This window comes from Micromys minutus, assembly GCF_963924665.1.
Source record: "Micromys minutus genome assembly, chromosome: 12".
NCBI classification, from domain to species: Eukaryota; Metazoa; Chordata; class Mammalia; order Rodentia; family Muridae; genus Micromys; species Micromys minutus.
Window position 1 is genome coordinate 37053401 of NC_137981.1, and position 25633 is coordinate 37079033.

General features: G+C 43.4%; 1 protein-coding gene across 4 annotated transcripts in view; it reads right to left on the bottom strand.

Moving 5' to 3' along the window:
- Window positions 1–93: 93 nt before the first annotated feature.
- VCL (vinculin) overlaps window positions 94–25633 on the bottom strand; it is an 88843-nt gene continuing 63303 nt past the window's right edge. For 2 of the 4 annotated variants that reach the window (XM_080926772.1, XM_080926771.1), the window contains exons 11-22: window positions 23402–23592; window positions 21701–21900; window positions 20626–20754; window positions 17816–17965; window positions 14942–15050; window positions 13566–13868; window positions 12252–12376; window positions 10236–10421; window positions 7262–7465; window positions 5193–5396; window positions 4720–4824; window positions 94–3088 (exon numbers count right to left, since the gene is read on the bottom strand). In XM_080926772.1, coding sequence (XP_080782898.1) covers window positions 2942–3088; window positions 4720–4824; window positions 5193–5396; window positions 7262–7465; window positions 10236–10421; window positions 12252–12376; window positions 13566–13868; window positions 14942–15050; window positions 17816–17965; window positions 20626–20754; window positions 21701–21900; window positions 23402–23592 — 2053 coding nt within the window. In that variant the 3' untranslated portion in view covers window positions 94–2941. The remainder of the gene's footprint in view (window positions 3089–4719; window positions 4825–5192; window positions 5397–7261; window positions 7466–10235; window positions 10422–12251; window positions 12377–13565; window positions 13869–14941; window positions 15051–17815; window positions 17966–20625; window positions 20755–21700; window positions 21901–23401; window positions 23593–25633) is intronic. The other 2 variants (XM_080926774.1, XM_080926773.1) reach the window with 1 other exon arrangement.

Genomic DNA, 25633 nt, shown 5'->3' on the forward strand with positions numbered 1-25633 from the left:
ACCGGGTTTTATTAATGCTGGCTGCACTGGTCAGTTTCTTCTGTATCATAAAATGTTCTAGTTGCCTAAAGAACATTCAAGAGGCCTCTTCCTGAATAATTATTCCTCTTCTAAAGTATTCCCTTTCTGGTCACAGACACTTCAGCATAGACCCAGCATTAAAAAAGATCTTTCAAACATGGAATTCTGGTTAATCCAGCATATTCTCCTTTTTTGTTACTAAGAAACCATAGTCCAAGAGTAAATAAAAACAAATACTGATTTTCTGTGTGAAGTAGCTCCTCCATACCCCCTCCATTAGAACCCAGCTGGTAGCTTCATTTCCTAAATGGTGCTACAGAAGAACCCTGAAAATATTCCAGTCTTATTGTCCTTAGAAGCAACTGGTTAGAAATAAACAACTGCAGTGTGTGGCAGACAGAGCCAGTGAGCAAGGTGAGCAGCAGATGGAGCAGGAGTCAGGGGCACAGGCTGCCACTCACTCTGTAACTCGGTTTAATGTAAGTTTGCCCTTTTGTCCCCGTCTTCAGTTCTAGAGAATTAGTCAAAAAGCATGTTTTGTTTTGTTTTGTTTTTTTTTTTAATCAGTGTTTCCTCAAACAAGAGAAGAACTGCACCCTCAAAGCTAATTCTGCCTCACAGCCATAGATATGTACTGGGGTTGGAAACAAAAAATGTCCCTCACATTTCACAACTTCAGCTTTTTAAGGGACAGTAGTGGTCTCTAATAGCTAAAATCTTCTAAAATGAGGGCCACTCTAGCTAGAAGTGACCTACATTTGGCTGCTTTGCCCACTGGTAACTTGTGATTTCCTCTGATGTATTAAAATACATTAGCCAGAATTGTTACCAAGATTGTCCTTTATCACATAGACCCTCTTATGTAACACCATTATGTAACTCCTTTATGGAAGTCATTAGTTTCCAGACCTTGAGAATTGGCTTCAAAACAAAGTAAGCGTCTGACCTAAAGCTGTGAATAAAATAACCTCATTTAGAGCGTTATTGATATAAATGTACTTTATTGTTTTAAACAGAACAAAAGAGGCAGAAAACATTTGCATAAGTCCTAGCTTATAAATGTAATTTTTAGTGGTGGCATCTCTAGCATGTCCTTCAGGGGCTGTTTCCTTCTGCCTCCTTGTATTGTAAGCTGGAGAACAAACAGCACGGCTGGCAGACTTGTGTCTCCAGAACTGGAAGAACTTGGAGAGCAAACATTATCTTTCTTAGTTCCTCTAAATAATCTTTAGTAAAACAAAAGATGATCTTTGGCATAGATTCATACTTTAAAGGCATTGATATGCATTTATATCAAGTAAGCAACTATACAGATCTGCTGAGAGCTTTCAAAAGAATCTTTTATCAGCTGAAAGGAAATATAGGGAAGCCTGAGTGTTCAGGGTCAACTTAAGATTTACAAATTCAGTGTTGGGATTGAACACATTAGATGTGGGAACAACATCCAGGAAGGTCTCGCTCCTGTATTCATCTGGTTCTTGATTTCTGAAAGAAGCATTCATGTGCTAGGAAATGCTTATACAGCCAGGATAAATGCAAAAACAAGGAAAGTCACTTTTTCAGTAACTTTGCCCAATAGGAAACATGCATTTCTGATAAGCAGATACCATATTCATTATTCTTGAATACTTTATATTTAGGGAAGGATGAAAAAGGCTTGGTTGTAGTTGGTTAAAAGCAACTGGGAACTATAATAGTTCCTACTGATTTTTCCCTAGCAGCACCAGAATTATAATCTGCAAATGCTATTCTCCCTTACACAAGAAATACCTTTCAGACAAGACTGCCTTTCCATTCAGTCTCTTGAGGAGCAAGCCCTAATTCTTAGGACTTAATTTTGAATGGACTTTTCAAAGTTACAAGCAAAGTCAAGTGTGGTAGGAGCTAACAGGCTGATACAGGTAGATGACTTGAATCCAGAAGTTCAAGACTAGCCTGGACAACATAAAGAGACCCAGTCTCAAAATTTAAAAAAAAAGTAGGAGATGGAGGGATTACAAACACACACATACCTATGTATCTTTAAAGTCTTGTTTAAGAAGCAGTTAGAGGAAGACTCTGCCAAAGCCTAGGATGATTTGGTTAAAAGTAAAGGCAGCATTTCAGCTCAGAAATTAAAAAGAAAGTAAGAGCTAAGGATGTATGCTAAGGCCTCAGCACAGACCTCTACTGGCAGTGACAAAGCATAGAAAACCTGGGAGTGGCCCCACTGGGAGGATGGGCAGGATCACACCCCAGCTCCTCTGCCTCTAGTGGCAGAGAGCACCAGTGTGTTTACAGGGTGGTTACCTTGGCAACCAAGCAAGGCAGGATGTGAGACAGGAAGTTTCCATAACACATACTTAGTCAGGGGCATGGACAAAATAGTGATTTCCTCCCAACAGTGAAAGTTGGTTTTCCATTGTAAGGAATTAGGAATACATAGGGAGAAAGCAGGAAATGAATCCAGGCTGCACAAGCTGGAACTCCCCAGAGACCGCCCTTTCCTGCTGCAAGGGGGAAACCCAAATAACTTTGGAAGCAGTTATTTACTGACTTGCCTCAGTTCTAGATCTTGAGAGCGTAAGGGGAACGGGTGGGGGGGGGGGGATTGTGAACAGTAAACACAGAGAGAAATGCCCCCCTGGGGCAGAGCAGGGCTTCCTGCTAGTGTTCACACTTATTCTGAGCTTATGTAAAATCCATGGGAGAGTGTGCACATAGTAACTGTGAAAGTACAGGGTTTATAGAGAGACACATTTCAAAGTGTCCATGACAAAAGTATAAATGTTTTCTATGTGAAGAGGCCCCATTCCTTTCTGGTATGTGAAACCAGGGATTGATTTTTTCCACTCCTGGCAACTCTGAATAGCTTCTGGAACTCAAGATGGTTATCTTGTCTTAGCAGAGGTTTATGTGCCAGCCAGGTTGGATGAGGTGCCTACTGGTACCAGGGAGTCTTTCTGACCCAGCGCAGAGTAAACCCAGCATCTGTTCGAATTTTGATTGAAGCAGCTTCTGCCTCTCGCACAGTCTCCTTCACAGACTGCATGAGGTTCTGGGCATTATGAACCAGCATCTCTGTGGCCTGCAATAGAAGAACCCTGTTACTATAGCTCCTAATGCAGCGCTGCCTACAAACAACCAGAAGTGGGCTGCAGGTACCCCTGCACCAACCCCCCTGCATCGCCGGCGGTTTAACTATATATAAACAAGGCAGTGTTTATACAATTTGACTTGTATATCAATGACTGCACTCCGTATGGCTGACAGCACGTACTTATTCCTGGTTTTCAAAGGCAGTGTTCTTTCAGGACTCCTGCCATGTCCTCTACATGAAACACTTTTCTTCCAAGTAACCCAGGCTCCCCCTCCAGTATCCTTCAGGTCTTAGGGAACCATACGTCAAATCACACCATTCAAACTCTTAGCCCTCTTCACTTGAAGTTGTTATTTTCTTCATAAGATCCATCATTAATGGTGGTATGCTATATATTCTACCTAGATTGCCTGGGGATCAGTTTTGGTTTCTTAGTTTGGCATTTGGTTTTGGTGTTTTGGGGAGGGGGTAGTTTGGTTTTATTTATCTGCAATCTTTAAGTTCCATAGGGCAGAGAATCTTGTTGGTTTTTTTCACTGCTCTCCATTTAGTACAGGAGGCATTTCATAAACAATGAATGAAAATAATCAATCAACCCTTACAGTGTAAGTACATATTTTTCAAAACACAGAACTGGAGGACAGGGAACTAGCTAGCTATCTACTCACATCCAGACAATTCATTCTTAAAAACAAAAAGATTTATTTGTTATATATACAGTGTTCTACCTGCATGTAGGTCTATATGCCAGAAGAGGGCACCAGATCTCATTATAGATGGTTGTGAGCCACCACGTGGTGGCTAGGAATTGAACTCAGGACCCATGAAAGAACATCTGAGCCATCTACCCAGCCCAACTTAGGGCAGCAGTTCCAACTAGCTGTAAGTCATAGATCTTTTGAAGATTTAAGGAAGGCCATGGTGTTTTGCTGAGGGGAGAGGGAGGGTATGTCACATGAGTGAAATGTATGCAGAGGGCTCTGGGAGAAGTAACTACAGTCTGAATTCTAAACATTGGTCCTCTTCTTAGAAAGGGTCTCAGGCCTAGAAAGGCTTATATCCTTTCCAGCCAAACTCACACAACAGAGTCAGGTCCAGCTCAAGACTTTTCACTCGTATCCCACAGTTTCTACTTTTTTTTTTTTTTTTTTTTTTTTTTTTTGACTTAATGGAACACATAGCCCCAACACACATTTTGTTAAATAGTTAACTTTTTTAGCATGAATCTTAGTCTTGCCCTTCATTTCCCAACTTCTATCTTTAGGCACAAGACACCCTACCAAAGAAAGCAACCCAGTACCCAACTCTGCTTACAGTATATGTTAGTTAGGGATTTTGATGAAGCTCCCATGGGTGGAGATGAGGGCTACAGATTAAAGCAATGGCAGTGTAAGCGGCAGTGGCAGCAGCAGGAAGAATAAATATCCTCCCTGTCCCTCTGTAGAGTCCAGAACAGTTGATCTACCATAAGATAAGAAGTGTGACTCCGAGTAGGGCCCACCCAAGAGGAGATAAGGAAAGAGGGTTGCTGAATTCTCAGTTCAGAGGTAAGTTTGTCCCAAAACTGAAATTAAGCAGCAAAGAAGCTTGAGGCCGAGAACACAGAGCAGCGGACATACCTGCTCAGACTCCTCATCACTGATGTTGGTCCGGCCCAGCATGGTAGCCTTCACGGTGGACAGGATTTTGAGCTGGGTGCTTATAGTTGGGATTCGCTCACATACCTAAAGAGAAAGTTTCCTTTGATATCTGTTGGCTCTCTTGCCCACAAGTTCCTTGGAGACAGACATATTACCCCAACTCCATTTCCAGTTGGTGGCAAACAGAAAGTACTCAATAAAAGAGCAGCACAAATAAACTTGTTTTTATTCCTAGCATCAGTCCTGGCCACTGGTTAGGAAATAAAACTTTGTTTCCTTGCTGCTGTTGCTTTCCCTTCTTGAGTGCCTCTTCCTAGTCACACTTTCCTCTGCTTTTTCCCTCACGTCCATCATTCATGCTTTCCACCAGGTGCTGTCTCTCTTGTTCCCTCCCTCCCCACTCTCGTCCCCCTCCCCACACACACACATACATAGCCTATTTTCCCAATTACCTGTAAGAGATTGGTTCTAATCCGCTTATCTGTGCACTGCTTGGCGACCTCCTTGGCCAACCTCGTCACCTCATCAGAGGCCTTGGCGATATCTTTGGCACACTGAATAAGTGCCCGCTTGGTACCACTGCCCCCTCTTACCAGCCGAGACATCTCCGCCATCAGCAGAGCCATGCGCTTGGCTGCTGCGATGATGTCATTGCCCTAGAGAGAAGCAAAGGTACAGCATGAGCTCTGCCAACTCACCAGCCAAGGTAAGGAAAGTAGAGAAACAGGAGGAAGCCTGCTGCTCTAGCAGCCCTCTGGAAGGCTAGGAAAGGGGGAGAGTACTGTTTGAGGTCATAGAAAGCTCTGGAGAAACAGAAGAGAGAGGCAGGGCACTTGCCCCAGGATTCAGTGAGAGAATATCCTGAATGAAAACAAGACCCAGATATTAGTCTGAAAGGGCAACATGGGTGTCCTGCCCCAGGCGCAGCACTGGACAAGCATTTGAGCATCTCCAGGTTAATTGTGTCAATAACAGGGCTAGAGCCAAGGAGCCGCTCACACAGGCATTTTCACTTCTAAAATAGGGGAGAAAGCAGGGGAGGCGGCCACAGAGGGAGAAGACAGAGGAGGCTTTCCAGATGCTGAAAACATCCTCTTTATCTTTGCTCTTATAAACAGCAGCCAAATACTTGCAGCTTCACTAGAACCTAAAACCCCAGGAAATGATTCTCAGCCTAAGTGAGAAACACAAGAGAACTGGATATTTTTCATCTTGAGTACTTTGCCCTCTACGGCCTCTTGACCAGCATGCTCAGCCTGAAAGAGCACACTACTTTAATCATTCCACATTTTAAAAGGTTACAAATCAATTGTGCTACGTGATGCCTCCGATAACAGAATGTTCACCTAGGAGGATACTGAGGGAGGAATCAAATAAATAAACCTGAGTCAGGCTTATTAATCACAATTTATCTGGAATTTGGCATCTGGTTCACTTAAAACCTTTGTGGATTATAAATAAGGAAATATTTAAGCAATTATATCCTTAACAAAGAAAATTACAGCAACTACAGTACTTCAAAGTACCTGAACGGCCAGGCCCCTCTCATTTTTCCCCTCATGCTTGTCAATTCCTACACAGTACAGCGAGGCACACACAAACCAAGCCACTCAGGGTACTCTCAAGGCCGCTCTACGGGCACCACGAACTGGCTCGTCATTAGTGTTTTGAAAGTATATAATGTCTCGGGAAATGAACTGAGGCAAGAGAACAAAGGTAGGTTTGGGAGGAAGTCATGAGGAGAGGCATGTTAGATGAAGCCCCCTGGATCAACTTCCCGTGTGGACCTGAGGTAGTGTGGGATTACAGGACATTGGTTAGAAGACAGCACCGTGCCATTGTTAGTTACTGCCCACCATCTTCAGGCTCTGTCTTGCAACATGCCATCTTTACAGAGGAAAAAAAAGATAATTACTTCTACACTTAACTCTCCAAATGGACCCAAGGCTCTGTCACCTAGCTGATGGCCTTGAGCTTTCCCTGTGGCCACTCCCAATGCCTCTGAGACACCGGAAAAAGCAGTCAGTGAAACCCCTTCCCCATGGGCTCCCATGAGGGCCAGCATCTGTCACACAGCCAGGTGCAGGGCAGCAAGCAGTCCTCCTGACGCTGCCAGATACAGCTGCTTCTTGTCCTCATCAACTCTGCCGAGCCATCAGTGAGAGGTCAGTGGGAGCCAAGCAAAGCTCAGTGGTCAAGCTAGGCTCCTGAGCTAGGAGATGCATCCACAGCTTCCCAGAGAGTTTATAGCTCCAATAACGGCCACAAAAATGGAAAGAAAATGAATTCTTTGGAAAGTGACCCCATTTCTTTTTATTCCACAAACATAAATGCAGTTCAGTCGGGCATTAGCAAACCTACCGAACTTGTGAAGCCAGTCCTAACAACAAGGTGCAGACAGACAGTTGCCCGCCCGACTCAGACTCACAGGACCCGCACAGATAACCAGTGATGCAAAGTGTCAAGGCTGCACATGGCCGGATGCATTTGGAGCAGCCCCGACTGGGGTGCCGGTCAGTACCTTACTAGACCACTTGGTAGCTTCCCGGTGCAAGGACTGAGCTGCCGCCAGAATGGGCTGGTTGACCGGCTGATTAGATGGCATTAACAGCAGCTCAGGTTCGTAATCGTCTTCCATGTCAGAGGGGAAAGGGAACCCAACAGCGTCAGCCGCATCTGCCTCAGCTACAACTCCTATACCCACCTGAGCGGCTGGGATACCCGGCTTTGTCGGTGGTGAGAAGGATGAGAAACAGGGAAAGTGTTAGTAAGAACAGGACTCGGGAAATGGAGCTTCAGCTGGTTTAGTTACCAAAGGGAAAGAAAATGGCACACTCTCCAGGAGCCATGGGAAACAAGATTCAAAGACAGGAACTCGGCCTCTTTCCTAAGTCTCCTTGAGATGAGTGGAGAATTTGCTCTAGCAAAAGGTTTCCACAGAGGGCAGGAGCTATATACTTGCTGCTGAAGTTAAACATGACCAGAATCACGTTTAGGGATCCAAACAACCCAGTAGCCATTACCTTACAAAAGAATCCAGGAGAAAAGTCAACAGTCATGTAAGTTGTTTGAAGAGAAAAACTGCATCCTCCTAAATCAGATACTCACTATTCCATCATCCAGGAACACACAGCTCTGCAGCTACCAGACCCTCATGATCTCCTTCAGGGATTAGAAATGGTATGTCACAGGAAACAGGTAGCAAACGAGGAGAGAGAAAAGAAAGTAAGTGTACCCTAATCACTGCTAGCTGTAGGGGCCATGAGAAGACACTCATCTAGTTCCTATAGCAGTGAAAAAAAACCTACAGCTTGGACTGTCTTCCTCCTGAAAAATGTCTGCAGGGACAAAGCTTCCACAGTATCTTACTGCAGCAACTGGAAGCGCCGCCTTGTGAGTACAGCCTAACTCTCCTTTGTTGAAAACAGCTTCTCACTCCAAACTCAGCTTGCAAGTACACAGATCAGGTAACACATGGACTTGGCAACTAAATGAGGCTAAGCTCAGAGGAGCCTCATGTGAACCCAAATGGTTGCTTATAAAAGAATGGGAACCTAAAAGGAAAGAAAGTGAGTTTTATACCAAGGACAGGAATCCTAAGGGGTTGGGAAGAGAGAACAGATGCTAAACACACGCTGGAGTAAAAGGAACAGAAATTGCTTTAATGAAGCCAAACCATTTATAAAAAAAAAAAAAAGACTGGTGAAGAAAGGTTGCTTACACCAAGAATCTAGCCAGGAGGAAACTGAGTGTTTATATGGAATTATATTTAAGGTTCCTAACCGTCTTAGCCTAACAGGATTCCAGAGGCTAGAAGACCCAGGTTGGAGAGCAATGAATCATGAGACTCTCTCGAGAAACAGGAAAACTTTTAAATTAACTATAGAAATTCTGGGAGGCTAGAAAGATAGTGGTTAAAAGCATTAACTACTCTTCTTCAGGACCTGGATTCAATTCCCAGCATCCCCATAATGGTTCACAACCATCTCCAATTCCAGTTCCAAGGGATCTGACACCTTCTGGCTTCCATGGGCACTGCACACATCTGGTACACAGACATGCATGCAGGCAAAACAGTCATATAAAATAAAATCTCAAAAATAAAAATAAATCTCAAACAACGACAACAACAACAAAAAGCAAAATAATTTTTTATCCTAAACACAAAGCCCAACTCAAGAAAGGAGCAGTGAAGTTGAGAGACACAGGAACAACGGGTTGGTCAGGACTTGTGAACACACCGGGCATAGTGGGGCAAATATATGGGGCCAGTACTGTCTGACCCTCTATATTCCACATATATTGTCACAATATGAGTGGGCTTAGTATATTTACATTTTCTTTGGGGGAAATCAACCCTACTGTCATCCTCTCCCATTCTCCATCCACAGTAGGATTGTGCTACATGATCTTGAGAGTGTTGGAGAGACACCATCATAAATAATTCCACAGGTCAGATCCAACGCCAGCAAGGTTTCCACTCCTAGGAACTTGGGCTCCCAGCTAACAGTTCTAATCATTAGATTAAAAACCAAGGCCACACTTGGCAGTGGCAGCGCCCGCCTTTAATCCTAGCACTCAGGAAAAGAGGCAGGTGGATCTCTTGAGTCCCAGTCCAGCCTGGTGTACAGACTGTGTTCTAGGATAGCCAGAGCTACACAGAGAAACCTTGTCTTTGGGGGGGAGGGGGCCGGGGGGGGGGGGGACCAAACAGAACAAACCAAGGTCAATTTCTCAGCCTGAAGGAAAAAATGGTCAACGACATGAGTCACTGCCAGCAGTTCCTCGGGGGAAGTACATTCAGTTGAGGAGGTAAAAATAGAATACGGAATGAAGATCTGGTGTTCTGATGCATTACAAACAGTTTAGAGCTAAGAACCAGTCCTCACTGGAAGATGAGCAACAGGATTTTGCTCTAAGCAAGAAAAGCAACTACTTGTTTCCAGCGCTCAGAAACAGGGAGGATATAATCATGAGGTAGGACTGTGTTATATCTAGATCTCAGCCACAGGAATATGAATATTTAGACTTTTAGCTGAGTTAACATAACCTGGAGCTGTCTTGAGGAGAGATGGAGCTCAAGATGACCTTGAGAAAGGACAAAGCACACTGCTTCTAAGCGGCCAGTCTACCTGCTACTTAATGCAAGAACTGAAGGAGCTGCATCTCACAAAACCCACAAAAGATACTTCCACAATTGAAGTAAAGGTAAACCATTTCTAAAAAGACCCCAGAAGTCAGAACAGCTGAAGCCTACCAGACAGAGGGAAGAAAGTCTCTCTTTAGCCACACACACCCCAGCTTTTGCTTTTGTCCAGGAAAAAGCAAACCATCAAACACTAAAGACTCCTCACTAAATCACTGGTAAAAAGAACACACTGCCTGAAACGAGGGAACTGAGCAAGAAGGATGGTGGTCCCAGACTTCTTCCTGGGATGTTCTCCATCCTTTCTGAAAAGGCACTCATCCCCAACAAGGGAAGTCTTGAGGCTTACCTTGCTAGACCATTTCCGAGCTTCATCATGGAGCTGCCTGGCAGCCATCATCATTGGCTGGTTAATCACCTCCCCAGCCTTCAGCTCAGGGAAATCTTCATCCTTCTCTTCTGGTGGTGGAGGCCTGGGTGGAGGTACTTCCCCCTCAGGCAGAGGAGGTTTAGGAGGGGCCAGCTCATCGGTCAGCTACAAATGTGAATAAAGCAGAGTATAAGGAAAGCCCTGGAGCTACTACCAAAAACCAATGTAGAAAACCTGCCCACACTGACTCCACGTAAGGCCACCCACACGGAACCATGAAGGCATCTGTGCAGTATCAGTAAAGCAGTTCTCCCCCCCCCGCCCCCAGAAGCCAGCAGCTGTGTGTTGCTCCCTATCCCATGGGAGATCAGCAAATCCCAAAGCCAGTCCCCATAGAAGATGTAAGACCCGGTTCTAGTTCTGGGTGTCAAAGAGCAAGGGAGAGTCAGTAACTTCCCACTAGAGCCTCAAGTTCTACATCTGCCATGTGATCTCTATGAACCTAATTCTAAATGCCATGACTCTAAGAAGCCACTTATGAGGAATCTCATCAGCAAGAGCCTCGGTGGGAAATGTAAAGAAATGTTGAAAGCTGGGCAACTGCCAATCCTACTAAACTGGTATAATGACCCAATTTAGCCATCAGCCTACCTGACTTCTTTTACTGACATTAAATTAAAAAACATGCCCCCAAAAGTAAATATAATTATTGTCTTGATAAGCTATTCCTCAACATATTTCTAAACTATTACTAGAAGTAAATATCTGTATACATGATCATTACTGGTTTCGTTTCTAGGATTTGTAACTGAAAGCTACTCCCCAATTCGCTTAATCTTTAAATCATGGGGAAATATATTCATAGTACTTAATGGGAAAGAAATAGGAACAAATTTGAGGGCCTAGAGAGATGGCTCAACAGTTAAGAGTACGGATTGCTTCACCAGAAAATATGAGTTCAAATTCCCAGCACCCATATGGCTGCTCATAACTATCTATAGCTAAGGGTACTAGGTATGCAAGTAGTGCAAAGCATGCATACACATAAAAACGTTTTAAAGATTTGAAACTAGAGTCTAATTCTAATTTAAAGACACAGAAGCGTATCTGCCATGCAAGCATGAAGACCCTAATTTGATCCCAAGCACTCAAGTAAAACACTCTGCATGGGCCAGCAATGGTGGCGCACACCTTTGATCCCAATACTCAAGAAGTAGAGGGAGGTGTATCTCTGTGAGTTCAAGGCCAACCTGATCTACATAGTGATGTAATGATACCGTACAGATGCCCTCATGGGTCAGTGTGGGTGACCTTACATGGAGTCAATGTGGGCAGATTTTCTAGATTGATTTTGATCAGGACAACCAGGACTATGTAGAGAAACCCCGACTCAAAAACTAAAACAAAACAAAGACAGCAGCTCAGCATGGTAGTATGTGCTTACAATCCCAGCATTGAGGAGACAGAGACAGGCAAGCCCTGCATCCCAGTGAGACATCCTGGCTCCAAAACTACTGTGGATGGCTCCTGAGGGACACAACCTAATGTTGACCTCTGTCTTCCACAAGCACAAGTGTGCAAATGCAAACACACACACACACACTGTTTTAATAATTAAGAGCAAATATTGCTTTTGTTACTAAAAGAGAGAAAGGCAAGAACCTAACAAAGCTCTAATTCCAGTTTTCCCCTTAGGAGGTCTCACCACACATGTGCCAACTATTTCACTACAAGTCACATCCCATCAATTCATCCCAGCTGCACTTACCTCTCCTCCCTTCTCACCCTGTCTGCCACACAGGCTAACTCCGTGCACATACACATGTTGGCTTATGATTCCACTCAATTTATGAATAAAAAAATCAAGATCTGCCTCTAATTCATCACATGAAAGCGACAGAAGCCACCTGGGGACGGAGACTGTAAAGGCAGACCCGCCTCTCACACGGGCTGCCCTGGCTGCTCAGTTCTTCCCATCTCTCTGCATTTACTTACTCGTAGCTGTTCAAGGTCTGGTGGAGGAGGTGGGAAGTCAGGCTCCTGAGGTTGGAAGGCTTCTCTGACCTTGGCCACAGCTCCCAGGATCCGATATCCTGAGTCCAGGAAGCTCTTTTGCAGGCCTAAACACAAGACACTCATTTTCAGTGACTAGGCCAGTGCCCAGAGCACTGCCTGTCCAGCAGAGGAACTGTTCCCACTGACAAGGCTGGATGTGGGGCTGTCGGGGGAAGCATGGGCAGTGACACGGGAAAGGGAGGGAGGACAAGTCAGAGACCCTGAGGAAGTGTCACAGGCTGGCTGCTCCTACAATGGTGAGAATGCCTTTGGACTGGACAGGTAGCAAGTACTCAGGAGAATGCTGGGTGTGAATTCTAGGCTTGGGCAGTACCCATCTTAGGATGAAGCGGTCATGAGATAGGTCTGTGGCGTGCAGAGCATGGGAGATGGCGGTTTCAGATTAGCTTCCTAACTCCCCCGAGCATCTCGCCTTTCTGTGCTCTAGTTAGTGTTCAGCATGTTAACCCTTATCTCGGACTGCTAAACTATGAGAAACTCCAATTAAACCACCAAATACATCCACCACTGATGGTGGACAGGGGATCTGAGGAAGAGTCTGCAGAGGCCAGAAGTGAGACAGGCAGCCTAGACTCTCACTGATGAGGTAGGAAATGTTGGCTTCCAAAGAGAAAGGAATGCACAAGACTTGCAACCAATCAAGTGGCTGCAGTTTTCCTTTGGTGGTACTGAAACTATGATCAAAATATAGCTGAAGAAAATTTAAATTCTCTCCTGTAGGGCCTAAGAGACCAAAGTTACTTGAAGCCCTCTAGATCTGACAATAACAAAAGTCTCTACAGAGAAAGGCCATTCTATGCAAGAAAAATAAAAGTGATAGCAACTTCATGAGCTAAATGGTTGGCAGATAATTAGCATTTATTTTAAAGTTTCCAAAATCATGGCTACCAACAGGGATATCGAGCCAGACAACATTAGGAAAGGGTAGAGAGGTTGATCCAGAGATTGACAGGTCTGACATAATGAAAAAGAAAATTGAACAGAAGAAGAATTAAATGTCTACAGGGCTTTTTTGAGACATTCTGTAATTCATTATGTAACTCTGCCCTGACTGACCTCAAGCTGACAGTTATCCTCCTGCCTCAAGCTCCTGGGTGTTGAGGTTACAGGAGTGAGTGTCCATGGATTTCCTCACAGACTTTATACGTGGCGGTTGTGGATACCTACTCCTTTCCCATCCCCACCGAGTCAGCCTAGCAATTAGAATGGAAGACGCCGTGCACTGATGCTTACCAGGGTCAGAGATGTTTCCAGCCACAGCCTTGGCATCCATCACCATGGGGGAGATTGTTTTGCTCAGTTCATCAGATGCAGCTTTCACAGCCTCTCGGAACTTCGGGTCCTCAGAGTTCTCTACCTCCCTCTTAGCAACCAGCAGAATCCGGTTGGCCCGACGAGCAATACTGGTTGCTCCAGCGACCAGCATCTGAGGCTGAATATTGGCCATGGCTACCTTACACTTGTCCAGGTCTTTTTTAATGGCTTCTTCAGAAGCATCCAACAAAGATTTGGTATCAATGGCCTCGTCCACCAGCCCTGCCAGGAGAACAGAAATGGAACTGAATTTGCTTTTAGAAGAACAAAGATTCTAAGACACTGTTGTCTGTTTGCATCTCATAAGAAAGTACAACACAGAATTCTTTTCTGTTCAAAGCTCTTTCTACAAAACTGAAAACTTCCAAGTGAACAAAATAGCTTAAAAAGAACAGAAGTGCAAGCAGCACAGCCCAGAAAGTCATTTGGCCTCAGGATTTATACTGACCGTGGGCACCGGCCTTCTTATATCCAACACAGACAAGCAGACGCGCAAAGACATCAGGAGGAGCCGGACTGGGTCTGAAACCTTCCCCGCATCACCACCACCACAGTATCTGCTAACAGCGGTCTCTCCCTTCCCGGCTCACTCTCCAGCACCTGTGGACTGTTGGCAGCCTCAAGTACCTAAGACAAGCCACACGGAGGACTCCAGTAACACTAACAGCCTGCTTCTTATTTCTGTTACCTCGCTTCAGACACTTTGGGAGCTCACCGCTGGCTGCTATAGACCCCTGACGGCAGGTTCTACAGGGACAGCAAAGAGAACTACACTCCTCATTCCTGCCTGTCTGTCCTGTCCTCTACAGAGAACTCAGAAAGCTCAGAGGCACTTCTGCAGTCGCACAGACAAAGGTGTCTACTTTTGTTTTTTGTTTTTTTTTTTAGAACTATGTAGTTGATAAGATGGAGGAAACTCTGAGACAAGCTGGGTTAAATGGGAGCTATTGTGGTTCCTTGAAATGTGAACCCTCTGAAAATGACAGGGACACTTACTGTATCCACAAACACGGCCTCCCAGCCTCTGAAACCAAACTCTAGCTAGGACTGAGCAAAGACACTATTCAGAGAAGATAGGAGCTTAACAATGAACATCACACCGGAGGGCGGTTCTAAAGTAAAAGACACACTAACAGCCTTTCGTCCGACAAAGCAGAAAAGCTTGAATGAGAAGCCGCCGTTCAGCAGCCTAATCAGGGCCCGGCACACTGCCGAGCCCCTGGCTGTCCCTTTACCCAATTACGGCTGATAGAACCAGTCCTGCTTGAGGTCCTCAGAACTCTGCGAAAATTTACCTGTCATTTTTTCAACATTATCAATCCACTGGTTCTTCATGGTCTCAAAATGTTCATAAGCAGCTTGGTTACCAGGGTTCCTCAGTAAGATTCGAGCGGCTGAGATGACCTGTCAACAACAAAGCAATTTTCAAATACCAGGGCACATTCCAAATACAAACCCAGAGTAAAGCTTTTCTCCATTTTACCTATAGATGGCACCAGAAAACCAAAATTGGCAAGCCTCTGCAGGCCAAAGTCATTAAGTCTGATGCCATAAACATGCCCTAGACACAAAGGCTTAGAAAGAATCACTGCCTACTTTTAAGAGAAAAAGCACAGTGTCAAAGTAAATGAGCATTCATTTAATATTTCAGAAGAACAACAAAACTATCATATATTTAGTAGTTAATGTCTTGATAGCAACTCTTTCATCTTACAAAGAATCAAAAGGAAACTAAAAATGTAGTTAGGCAAGATAATCCAATCCTGTAATCCCAGCCTGAGGCAGGAGGTTTACAAAATCAGCCTAGGAAAAATATTGTGTTAAAAATAATAACAACCGAATGTGGCGCTATAACCCCCTAAATAATGGGAGACAAGCAGTCACATGGGAAGGAAGGATGCTTTAGAAAAAAAGCAAAACCAAAATATTGTTGGGGGGAAAGCCCAAAGTGTTTTTTTAAAAAAAAAAAAAAAAAAAAAAAAAAGCATGTTGAAATAGAGGTAGAAAAAAAGTAAAGGAAAAGCTCTGAATAATTCAGAAAAATGAGAGATTTATTGTGCCCCAAATGGCTGTTGTCCATAAGCTTCTGCCTTTCTGGGTTTTGTTGTTGTTTTGTTTGTTTTTCTGGTTTTTTGGGAGGTTTTGATTGTTTGTTTTTAATCTCACTTTTGTTCTGAGAGATGGCTCAGTGGTTAAGAGCACTGACTGCTCTTCCAGAGGTCCTGAGTTCAAGTCCCAACAACCACATGGTGGTTCACAACCATCTCTAATGGGATTCGATGCCCTCTTCAGGTGTCTCTGAAGGCAGCTACAGTGTACTCATATACATGAAAATAAATATATGTTTTCTAAATTCTCTTTAACAAAATAAAATAATAAAAAAAGAACATTTGGACAATGTAATAAAAATATTACTTGCTTTGGATTTCCTGTGTAATCAGCTTTTACAACCTAAACTGTTAAGTTATGCTCTCTTCTGTGCCCCTCAGCCAGAGGCCAGTGCATATGTGTACGCATGCATGCTATAGTAATAAACGCTAGAAACAAAACCAAAAGTGCATGTTTTATGAAGACTTCTGAAAAGGCTGAATAAAGCCAGCACAGTGGTACATGCCTCCACCCTACCACCCTACCACTTGAGGAATGGCTGTGATTTCAAGGCTAGTCTGGGCTTCAGAAGAAGATCCAGGCTTTAAAAGGTTTTTTTTTTTTTTTTTTTTTTTTTTTTTTGATTAAATGAGTGTGACATTTCCAAATAGGCTGGGGCATGTAGCTCCATGGTGGTGGGAGGTATTTGCATTGTATGAATCCAGCCCTAGATTCCATATGTAATACTGGGAAAGAGAAAGGGAAGGAAAACAGAAACAGGCAACATGGGCACACAGGAACCATTTCCCTCCCCTCCCTAGAGAAGTTCAACAAAAGCTAGAATCACAGACTTACACAGCCCAGCAGAACTCCCAGTATGATCTCTCCATATTAATAGAAGGGGGAAAAGGCAAGCCTGAAAAACATCACACTACATGCTGAGCTAATCTTTCTAAGAAGCTAGCTAAGTGTGGTTCTGTATACCTGTAGTCCTAGCATGAGATAGTTTTAATGCACCTTGGGCTACAAATCAAAAGCCTGCCTCAGAAAAGAAGGGGTGGGAGTGGAAAGGGGAGGCTGGCTGAGTTATCAGAACTTCCTTTCCAATTTGTTTTCTCTGCTTTCCAGTCTTTTGTTCCCAAACTTCCTAGCTATACCCTGGTTCCATAATTGGACACCTCAGTCATGCAGTTAGATAGAAGAGGGAAATAAGGAAACAGCTAATTCTTTTTCAATCTCTTCAAAGAGATGCTGTGGAAAGACAGAAACCAAATAAACTCTCTCTTAATATTATCCAAATATTTTTAATTACACATGTGTGATAGGGAAGAAGGCTGCTTTACCACTTGTCTTTTGCTTCTGAAGTAATACTGACCATTATTTAAAAATTCAAACAATGCAAAAAGGTATAAGGCTCAAAATCCCCTGAGAAAGAGAGATGCACATATGAACATGTCTATGTGTGAGTGGGTACATGTATGCCAGGAATGTGTGTGCAGATCACAGGACAACCTCAGTGTTGGTCCTCACCTTGCAACTTGGAGACAAGGCCTCTGTCGTTCTGACCCTATATGCCCGCCATCTCCTCTGAGGAGCACCCTCTGACAGACATATCCTACTAGGCTTTTACATGAGTTCCGGGGATTCAGACTCGCATCCGCACGATCATGTGGCGAGTGCTTTCTCTGCCGAGCTATTTCCCTAGCTCCACGTGCATGTTTGTAAGATTTATTTTTAGTATTTCTAATTATGTATTGGTATGTGTGTTGTATGTGGGTTTGTGCACATGAGTGCAGGTGCCCATGAAGATCAGAGGCATCAGATCCCATGGAGACAGAATTACAGACAGTCGTGAGCCAAATGATGTACGTGCTGGGAACCAAAGTGTGGTCCTCTGGAAGACCCTTTACAATGGCTCAGCGGTTAGGAGTCATCCTACATCTGTCCCTCGGCATATTCTTTCTTTCTGCGTGTGTGTGTGTGTGTGTGTGTGTGTGTGATCTTAACAAAGAATCTGTAATTGATTTCCTTTCCTTTCTACTGTACCATGATATTGAAAGGAAGGGTGAGCAAAAGTTAACCTGGGGAGTGAGTTCCCGGGCTGTCTTCACAGATGCCTGAATGCCTTCCACTGTTGATTTATTGGCAGTACCAACAGCAGCTGCCTTCTCCGCTGTGGCTCCAAGCCTTCCCGAATGGTTTTCAAAGTTGGCTGCCCTCTCGTCAAATACCTGGAGGGGAAAAAAAAATAATGAAGACATCAAGGAAATGTATTTCCATATAGGAAACCTGTGGAAAGGTCTTTTTAATCTGATTCTGCAAATGCTTGAAGATTTTAGAGATATCAAATCTTACTAATAAAACAATAGTCAAATGGGAAACCTTGACCTCATCAGATTTAAGCATCATATATACACACAGAGTCATATCCCAAATCTTCGTTTAAACCTACTTACCAAGAGCACACACAGGACTATGTCCTTCACAAGTTCACCAAGTGTGAAGACTAAATAATTTCATTCCCCAAAAGTTTTCCCAGTTTGAAGAGGAAAGACAAACCCCTCCAGGCTCCACTGTAGACAAGTGGCTGCGTTACAATCCCTGAGTAGCCGCAAAGAATCCTTACCTGACTCCAGTCTCCTCTCATGTATCCCATTACCATTAATGTTGTAAAAACTTTGCCCTTGACCTCAATGGGAAAAATGATAGCTCATGCTCATACCAGACAGAACACAGAGGCATTAGTTCTATATGCAAAAACCTGGACTTAACCGTTTAGTTGGCTTCTGAATCATTTAAAAAGTTAACCTTTGGGCTGTAGAGATGACTCAGAGGTTAAGAGCACTGGCTGCTCTTCCAGAGGTTCTGAGTTCAATTCCCAGCAACCACATGGTGACTCACAACCATCTGTAATGGAGCCTGATGTCCTCTTCTGGGGTGTCTGAAGACAGTGACAATGTACTCATACATAAAATAAATAAATCTTTAAAAAAACAAAAAACAACAACAAAAAAAAAACCTTTCCTTCCATCATGGATATCATGAGGCTACACTTTATTAAAGACACTAACTTAAAATGACAAATAGGCTTCTGTTTGTTTAGGTGACATTAGGATCAATATCTGGAAAACAAGGTGTGCCAGACAAACACTGGGTCATGTTTATGCTGCATATGAAGCCTGCCAGGAGCCTGGCAGAATATTTCTTTCTTTTTTTCTTTTTTAATATCTTACTGACAATACTTGTCAGGTATTCAACTCTGACTCAAGTCAGACAGTCTGCAGTTGGAAAGCAGCTCCATTCTCTTTTCAGTATTCTATATCCACCATCTCAGGTCCCTTGACCCATCCTGACTATTTGTTTTGATTCAGCTTCCTAACCAAGCAGTGCTGGCACACTCCATTAATCCCAGCACTCGGGAGGCAGAAGCAGGCAGATCTCTGAGCTTGAGGCCAGCCTAGTCTATAAGGGAAAAAAAAGGAGAGGAAAGGAAAGAAAGACAAAAATAGAGAATATGAATAACAGCATAAAGGAGTTCAAAGACTTGGGAGAAACATGTTTTTATAAGGGTGTCACTGTGTGAAACGGCAGAGCTACAGAGCAACCCTATGGGTGTAACCCATCCAGAAAGTGAAGACTACAATAAGGAAGGAAGAGGAACCAGGCGGAAAAGAAATTGGAAGTAATCAGGCAGAGGGAGGAAGCAAGGACACAGAAGGGCCAAGTATGCAAAGCATTACACACAACTCGCTCCTGCAGAAGCGCGGAATAAGAAACAGAAATCTCTATGAGATCAACATACAAAGAATAGTAAAAGCTAGACCACCGGGGCTCAGGGACATAAGTAGAGTGTTTGCCTAGCATGCATGAAGCCCTGGATCTGATCCCCAAATCCCACAAGGCAGCTGTTAGAGCACCATCTATGAGTCCAGCCCTGAGGATGATCAGGAGCTCAAGGCTATCCTCAAACTCCAGTGTTAGCCTGGGGTACATGATAACAAACAAACATTTCAAGAAAAGCCTATCACAACGCTCTAGCTTTATCCTGATGCCCACAGAGAGAATCAGGAGATCAGGGTTAGAGAAACGTTCCCTCTTCCCCAGATGGCGGTTTAATGAATGATTCAAAGACAATGGCTAAGCAGCCACTTAGGGAGTGGAGAAGAAGAATCAGATTTTAAGCTGTGGCAATATGATAGGATTCAAAATGATTAGTGATATAAAATTAATATGCCTCAGTTATCTGTTGGTGTAAAGGGCTAGGAAAAGACACTGGAAACGAACAATTTCAAAAAGAAGCTCATCATATGCTAGGGAACCTATAAAGCACCTAAAATCTAGATTCTAACTAGACAGGACAGGCAGAAAGCTGAAATTTAGGGGTCTGAAATTCAGAAGCCTGGGATGAGAAAGTAGCAAATCATCCAAGTGTAAGGAGATCGCTGGCCTGCTATTCATGTAATGATTCTGGCTTCACTCAGGGACAAGAAGTCACCAGAAGGGTTTGCACAGAATTATCACATCAGATGAGTTTAGAGAATTGTCCTGATTTGTGTTGAGTCTAAAGTATGATTCAGAAAGTATGCTGGAGTAACCCTCACCCCTCATTTCTTCCTGACTGCAGGAATGCCTTCCCATGAGAACAACAGCCAAGAAAACCACAGTGGAGTCAGTTTTAAACAAACACTAAAGACACTTCCATGTTGTGCTTGATGCGTGGTGTGTGATGCGTGAGGCAAAGCAGCTCCACTTGCTCTAATCTAATGGCCACACACGCTACAACATCCACCTAAAGACACACATAGCCGACACTCTTGGTGAACTGGAGTGCTCCCCTCTTTTGCGCTTCCATCTTTTGTCCACAAGCATCCTCTGTTCTTCAGATACCTACCTCTTCCCTATTAGGCGCATCAGGAGGAGCAGTGGCCGCCACTGCCAACAGCTTAATGGGAGTTGTTGTATCACTGAAAACATCCGACACCTCTTGAGTCATAGCTTCCTGCATCTGGGCTTTAAGATCCTTGAAAATATTGTTTACAAAAGAAAATTTATAGCAATACCAACAAAGCATATATCTGGATCATGCCCTTACTCCACTGACCCATTCTCTCTTTCATTTACTTTCAGAACAACTTTTGAATAGCAAATGTGGACAAAGCACAGATACGATTCCTTGCTCGATGGACACTATGAAACAACAAAACCTCAGGGCTGAGCACAGAGCAGGTTCTAAGGTGAAACAGAGCCCCTCACCATTCCCAGTTTCAACCAGGCCTGGTGATGACTATATTAACTAAGACTCAGTACCAAATTTCTAAATAGTTCATTACCTTAAATGAAATTAAAAATGTGAATAACGTTTACAGAGAGACTCAATAACCTCCAGCTACAAGTGTATAATTGCCGCAATCATAAAGTCATGGCATAAGGACTGCCAAGAGTTCAAGGCCAGCCTGGGCTACAGGGTGAGATACCTCATCTAAATAAATACTGACTAAATAACAGTAAAACGATATCTGCATAGAGCGAAATCATGACAGATCTCTTAATTAAATGAGTTAGAAAAACATTAATTGCTCTGGTTTTCTATTATACTTGTCTCATTTTAATTTTTCCTAAACCCAAGAATCTCAAGCCTCAGGCCAAGGTGGGGGCAGCTTAGTCAGTAAAATGCTTGCCTTGCCACATGAGCACCTGTATGTGAGCTCCAAAAGTCCCATTAAAAATGCTGGCACTGGAGAGGTGCTGACAGGCAGATCCCTGGGGTTCACTGGCTGCCAAGCCTACCCTACTCTGCAAGTCTCAGAACAATGACATGCCCTGTCTCAAAACATAAGGCTCGATGGTGCGTGACACCTGAGTTGTCCTCTGACCTCTGCATGCATGCACACACACTGCACGAAAGTCTCTTCTATCTTTAGCATCTCGATACGAAGACATTAGAGAGTAGACCAAGGCAGGCCTACCTTTAGGGAGTCCTGAAGCTGGGATGCAAGTGCTCTCGCCTGAGGACTCTCCCCCTCCCCTCGGGCAGCCAGATCAGCCAGCTGAGCTGCTAGCTGGTCGACGCGGTCACACTTGGCAAGAAGATCTTGGCGATAAGGTCCCATCATGACATTGGCCAGTCGATGCCCCTCAGCCACAAGTCCACGGATGGCAGCCTGACCTAAACCACAAGAAAAACACTAAGGTTTACATAGACCCAGGGAGACAACTGTGTTGCCACTCCATTTTTTTTTTTAAGATAGCATTTAATAGGGGAACGGGGTTCCCTGACAAAATATAACTCTTTGGAAATACAGAAAAGTATAAAGAGAGCATACTATATATTAACTTTTCGGGGGTGGGGAGGGAAGGAAGGCAGGGAACGGGGCTGGGATTGGACCCAGAGCCTCACACATATTTAAGACTGACCCTCCACCCAAGTCTAACTTTTATCCCTTGACTCCTATTCTTTCCAATGAGTAGTTCCCGTTTACTAAGTACTTCTTTAAAATATGGTCTATGGATGGGGAGGGTCAGATAATGGCAGACCACTTGCCTAGCACTATAAAAGGAACGAAAACAAAAATATAGTCTAAAAGTATAGGTTTCTTTACTTTTATTTTATGTCCATTAGAATTTTGCCTGCATGTATACAAACAGTTGTGAGTTACCATGAATCCTCTGGAAGAGCAGCCAGTGTCTTAACCGATGAGCCATCTAGCTGCGAGGTTACATTTTATTATATTAACCATAACTATCTGACTGCTTGCTAAGTATTACTGAATATTCATATCATTTACATACATTCTAATAGTAACATCAAGATAAATATATATTTAAAAAAAAAAGTGCTCCTAAAGTCAAACTGCGGATCCAGTAGGTATGAAGATTTTAACAGCATTGTGCACAGAACACGAGAGTCAGTGTTTATGTTATTTCATTCCTATACCCAGTTATGCATCTGCCCAGTTCTCCAGACCCTCACTGACACTAGGCATCAGTAATTTAAACACGCATCTTACCCAGTGAACATAGGAAAAGAGAGCTTCTTTATCTTTCAGCCTTAGCAAATGTGCTAGCGATCAAGAGACAAATTATATATATCTATTCCTGGGTCTTCTAAAAATTAAACTTTTAGGTTATAAAAGTTTAAACTTTCAGCTGGGCATTGCGGTACATGCCCTTAATCCCAGTGCTCAGGAGCCAAAGGCAGATGGATCTCTGTGAGTTCAAGGCCAACATGGCGTAGAGAGTGAGTTCCAGGATAGCCAGAGCTACACAGAGACCACGTCTCAAAAAAACAAACAAAACAACATCAAAAGTATTTTACAGGATGCTGTGAGGACATCATTTACCTCTCATTGTCATATATATATATATATAGTGCTTAATTGGGTACTTGGTAAGGGCTATAAAAACAGAAACACCACAGAATAAAAATATACATAGGATTAGTAGTAATTAGTTCAAAGCTTCAATTATGAAGCTCTGTTTGTCCATAGAAAATTATATACTCTCTAATACTTCTCAATTAAATCATAGGGAACTTCCTAGCCACATTTGGGAATAGAACCATATTGAAAAGTGACTTCCTGTGGCTAGAGAACACTTTCAGCACCTTATTACCAATCATAAAGTAATGTGGTAGTGACCGGCACATTTGCCCTGAGACCAGCCCTTACCGACTCCACGGTCATCGACTGTAGGATTATCAATCCACCGCTGTGCCTGTTCAATCTTGCCCTCGAGGTGGACAGCTGCCTTGGTGGGTCTGCTGTTGGCCACAGCCCTGTTGGTTTTGGTCTGCAGGTTCTGTAACGCTGTGGCCACCTGTTTAGCCAAGGCTCGAGCCTCTGGGGAGTCTCCTTTCCCCCTAAAGAAGGAAAGCGACCATCAGCTATAATTTACATTGTAGACGTGATTTATGTTGAGAAAATGTAACTGTTAATAACATGTTAATGAGAATGAAAATTACTAATGATTACCAAAGGGATTTGAAATGAATGTTTTACTTAGCCCATAAATATGAAAATAGTTTAAATTCGCCTTATTTGAGTCAGTCTTTACGAGTATACCGTGACCTTAGCTGAGCTCACTCACTCACCACTAGACTACCTGCACTCTCACCCTGCCACATATAAAATTACAAACACCCCGTGGAACTAGGTGTGCCTAGACAGCCATGTTAGTAGTAGAAGCAGATTCAGTAACAATACAACCAGCAATGATGCTCTCCCCTTTGATCATTCAGCCCTCACATCAACCCTATGAGGTAAAGAACAGTATTAGCCAAAGCATAAAACTGATGGCAAAGGTGAGTAAGATTCCATTGCTAATTCAATAGAGTCAGGGTTCAAATCCGGCCCTCTGGGTTTAGAGGGCTCGCTTTTCTATTTGGTTTTGATTTTGTTGTTGTTGTTTTTTTCTTTTTTCTTAGACAGGGTTTCTCTGTGTAGCCTGGCCATTCTGGAACTCACTCTGTAACCAAGCTGACCCCCAACTCACAGAGTCCTGTCTGTCCCTAAGAGCTGAGATTAAAGATGTGTACTGCCACCTGGCTTAGAGTGCTCACTTTCAAGCTACCACCTGTATTACCATAAGTTAGTATCATACAACCCCCCATTATCTGATTCATAACCAACCGAACTGGGTGGGTCTCTACTCAAAAACAGCACACCTGCAGTCCCAAATTACCCTTTATTAGATTCTAGTGTTTCTCAAAGAACAGTGTAAATAAAAGGTATCCGGGACTTTATTTTTAGATTCAGAGAGTTAAATCCACCATCAAAAGAGACCTGATAACTTATGTCTAGGATGAGGTAAGGGTCCATATTTTAAACAAAAATTTCAGGTAATCCTCGGTCCATACTTGAGAAAGATTTTTCAGTCAACCCGGAGAGGCTCCGGAACGAGAAAAATCATGTTAGTCCTGGGGCCTGGTCAAACCAAAGGAAGCACCCTCTCAAGCAAAGTAAAAAAACTTTTTTAAAAAGTTAGTATCAAGAATAGAAACTGTCCCAAAAGAACTAATTCCAAAAATGTGACTTTCTTTAGAAAAGGAAAAGATGAGGCTGAGATGGCCCAGCAGTTATGAGCACTGGCTGCTCTTCCAGAGGGCTCAGGTTCAATTCCCAGCATCTACAGGACAGCTCCCAGCTCTTTGTAACTGGGAGACTCCACACCTTCTTCTGACCTCTGTGAGCACCAGACAAACACTCATACAACATAAAGGAAAAATCAATTTCAGAAAGAAAATACAAAGGATCTGCTCAACTTGATACCTTGAGATTACCCAGTCACAGAAAGTACCTTCATCTGGCTCATCTAACTATGAAGATGAAAATACAATTGCTAGAAGGCAGAGGCAGCAATCTCTGAGTCTGAGGTCAGCCTGGTCTGCAGAGGGTTCCAACAACCAGAGCTGTTACACAGAGAAACTTTATCTCAGGGGATGGTGGTTGGGAAATCAACCTATCTGGCAAAATGACTCATTTTTTAAAATGTCTTTATTATTTTAAGTTTCTCTAACCTCCCTCTTACAAAGTTAGACACACATGTTATCACGGTTTTCACATGGCTAGTGCTGCTGCTGGGTGGTTGTGTGCATGTCTGTTTATGTTGCAGTGATAAGCATGGTGACCGCATTCGTGGCCACAAATGAAGGTCTACTGTTAGCATCATTACCAGTAGTTATCTCTTGGTCATCTAAAAAACATTCCAAGTATCTACATAATAAACTATGTTAGGTCCTAGGAATTCATAGTCTCTGCCTTTTTGCTTTCTTAGCCAGCAATACCCTCGTTGTCTGAGGATTCTAATGAATCTCTTACTTTGGGGGATAAAAATAGGCATTTTTCTCACAGAGGAACAGACATAGAACATATAAGTTAAGTGGAAAAAATGGAATATTCCCA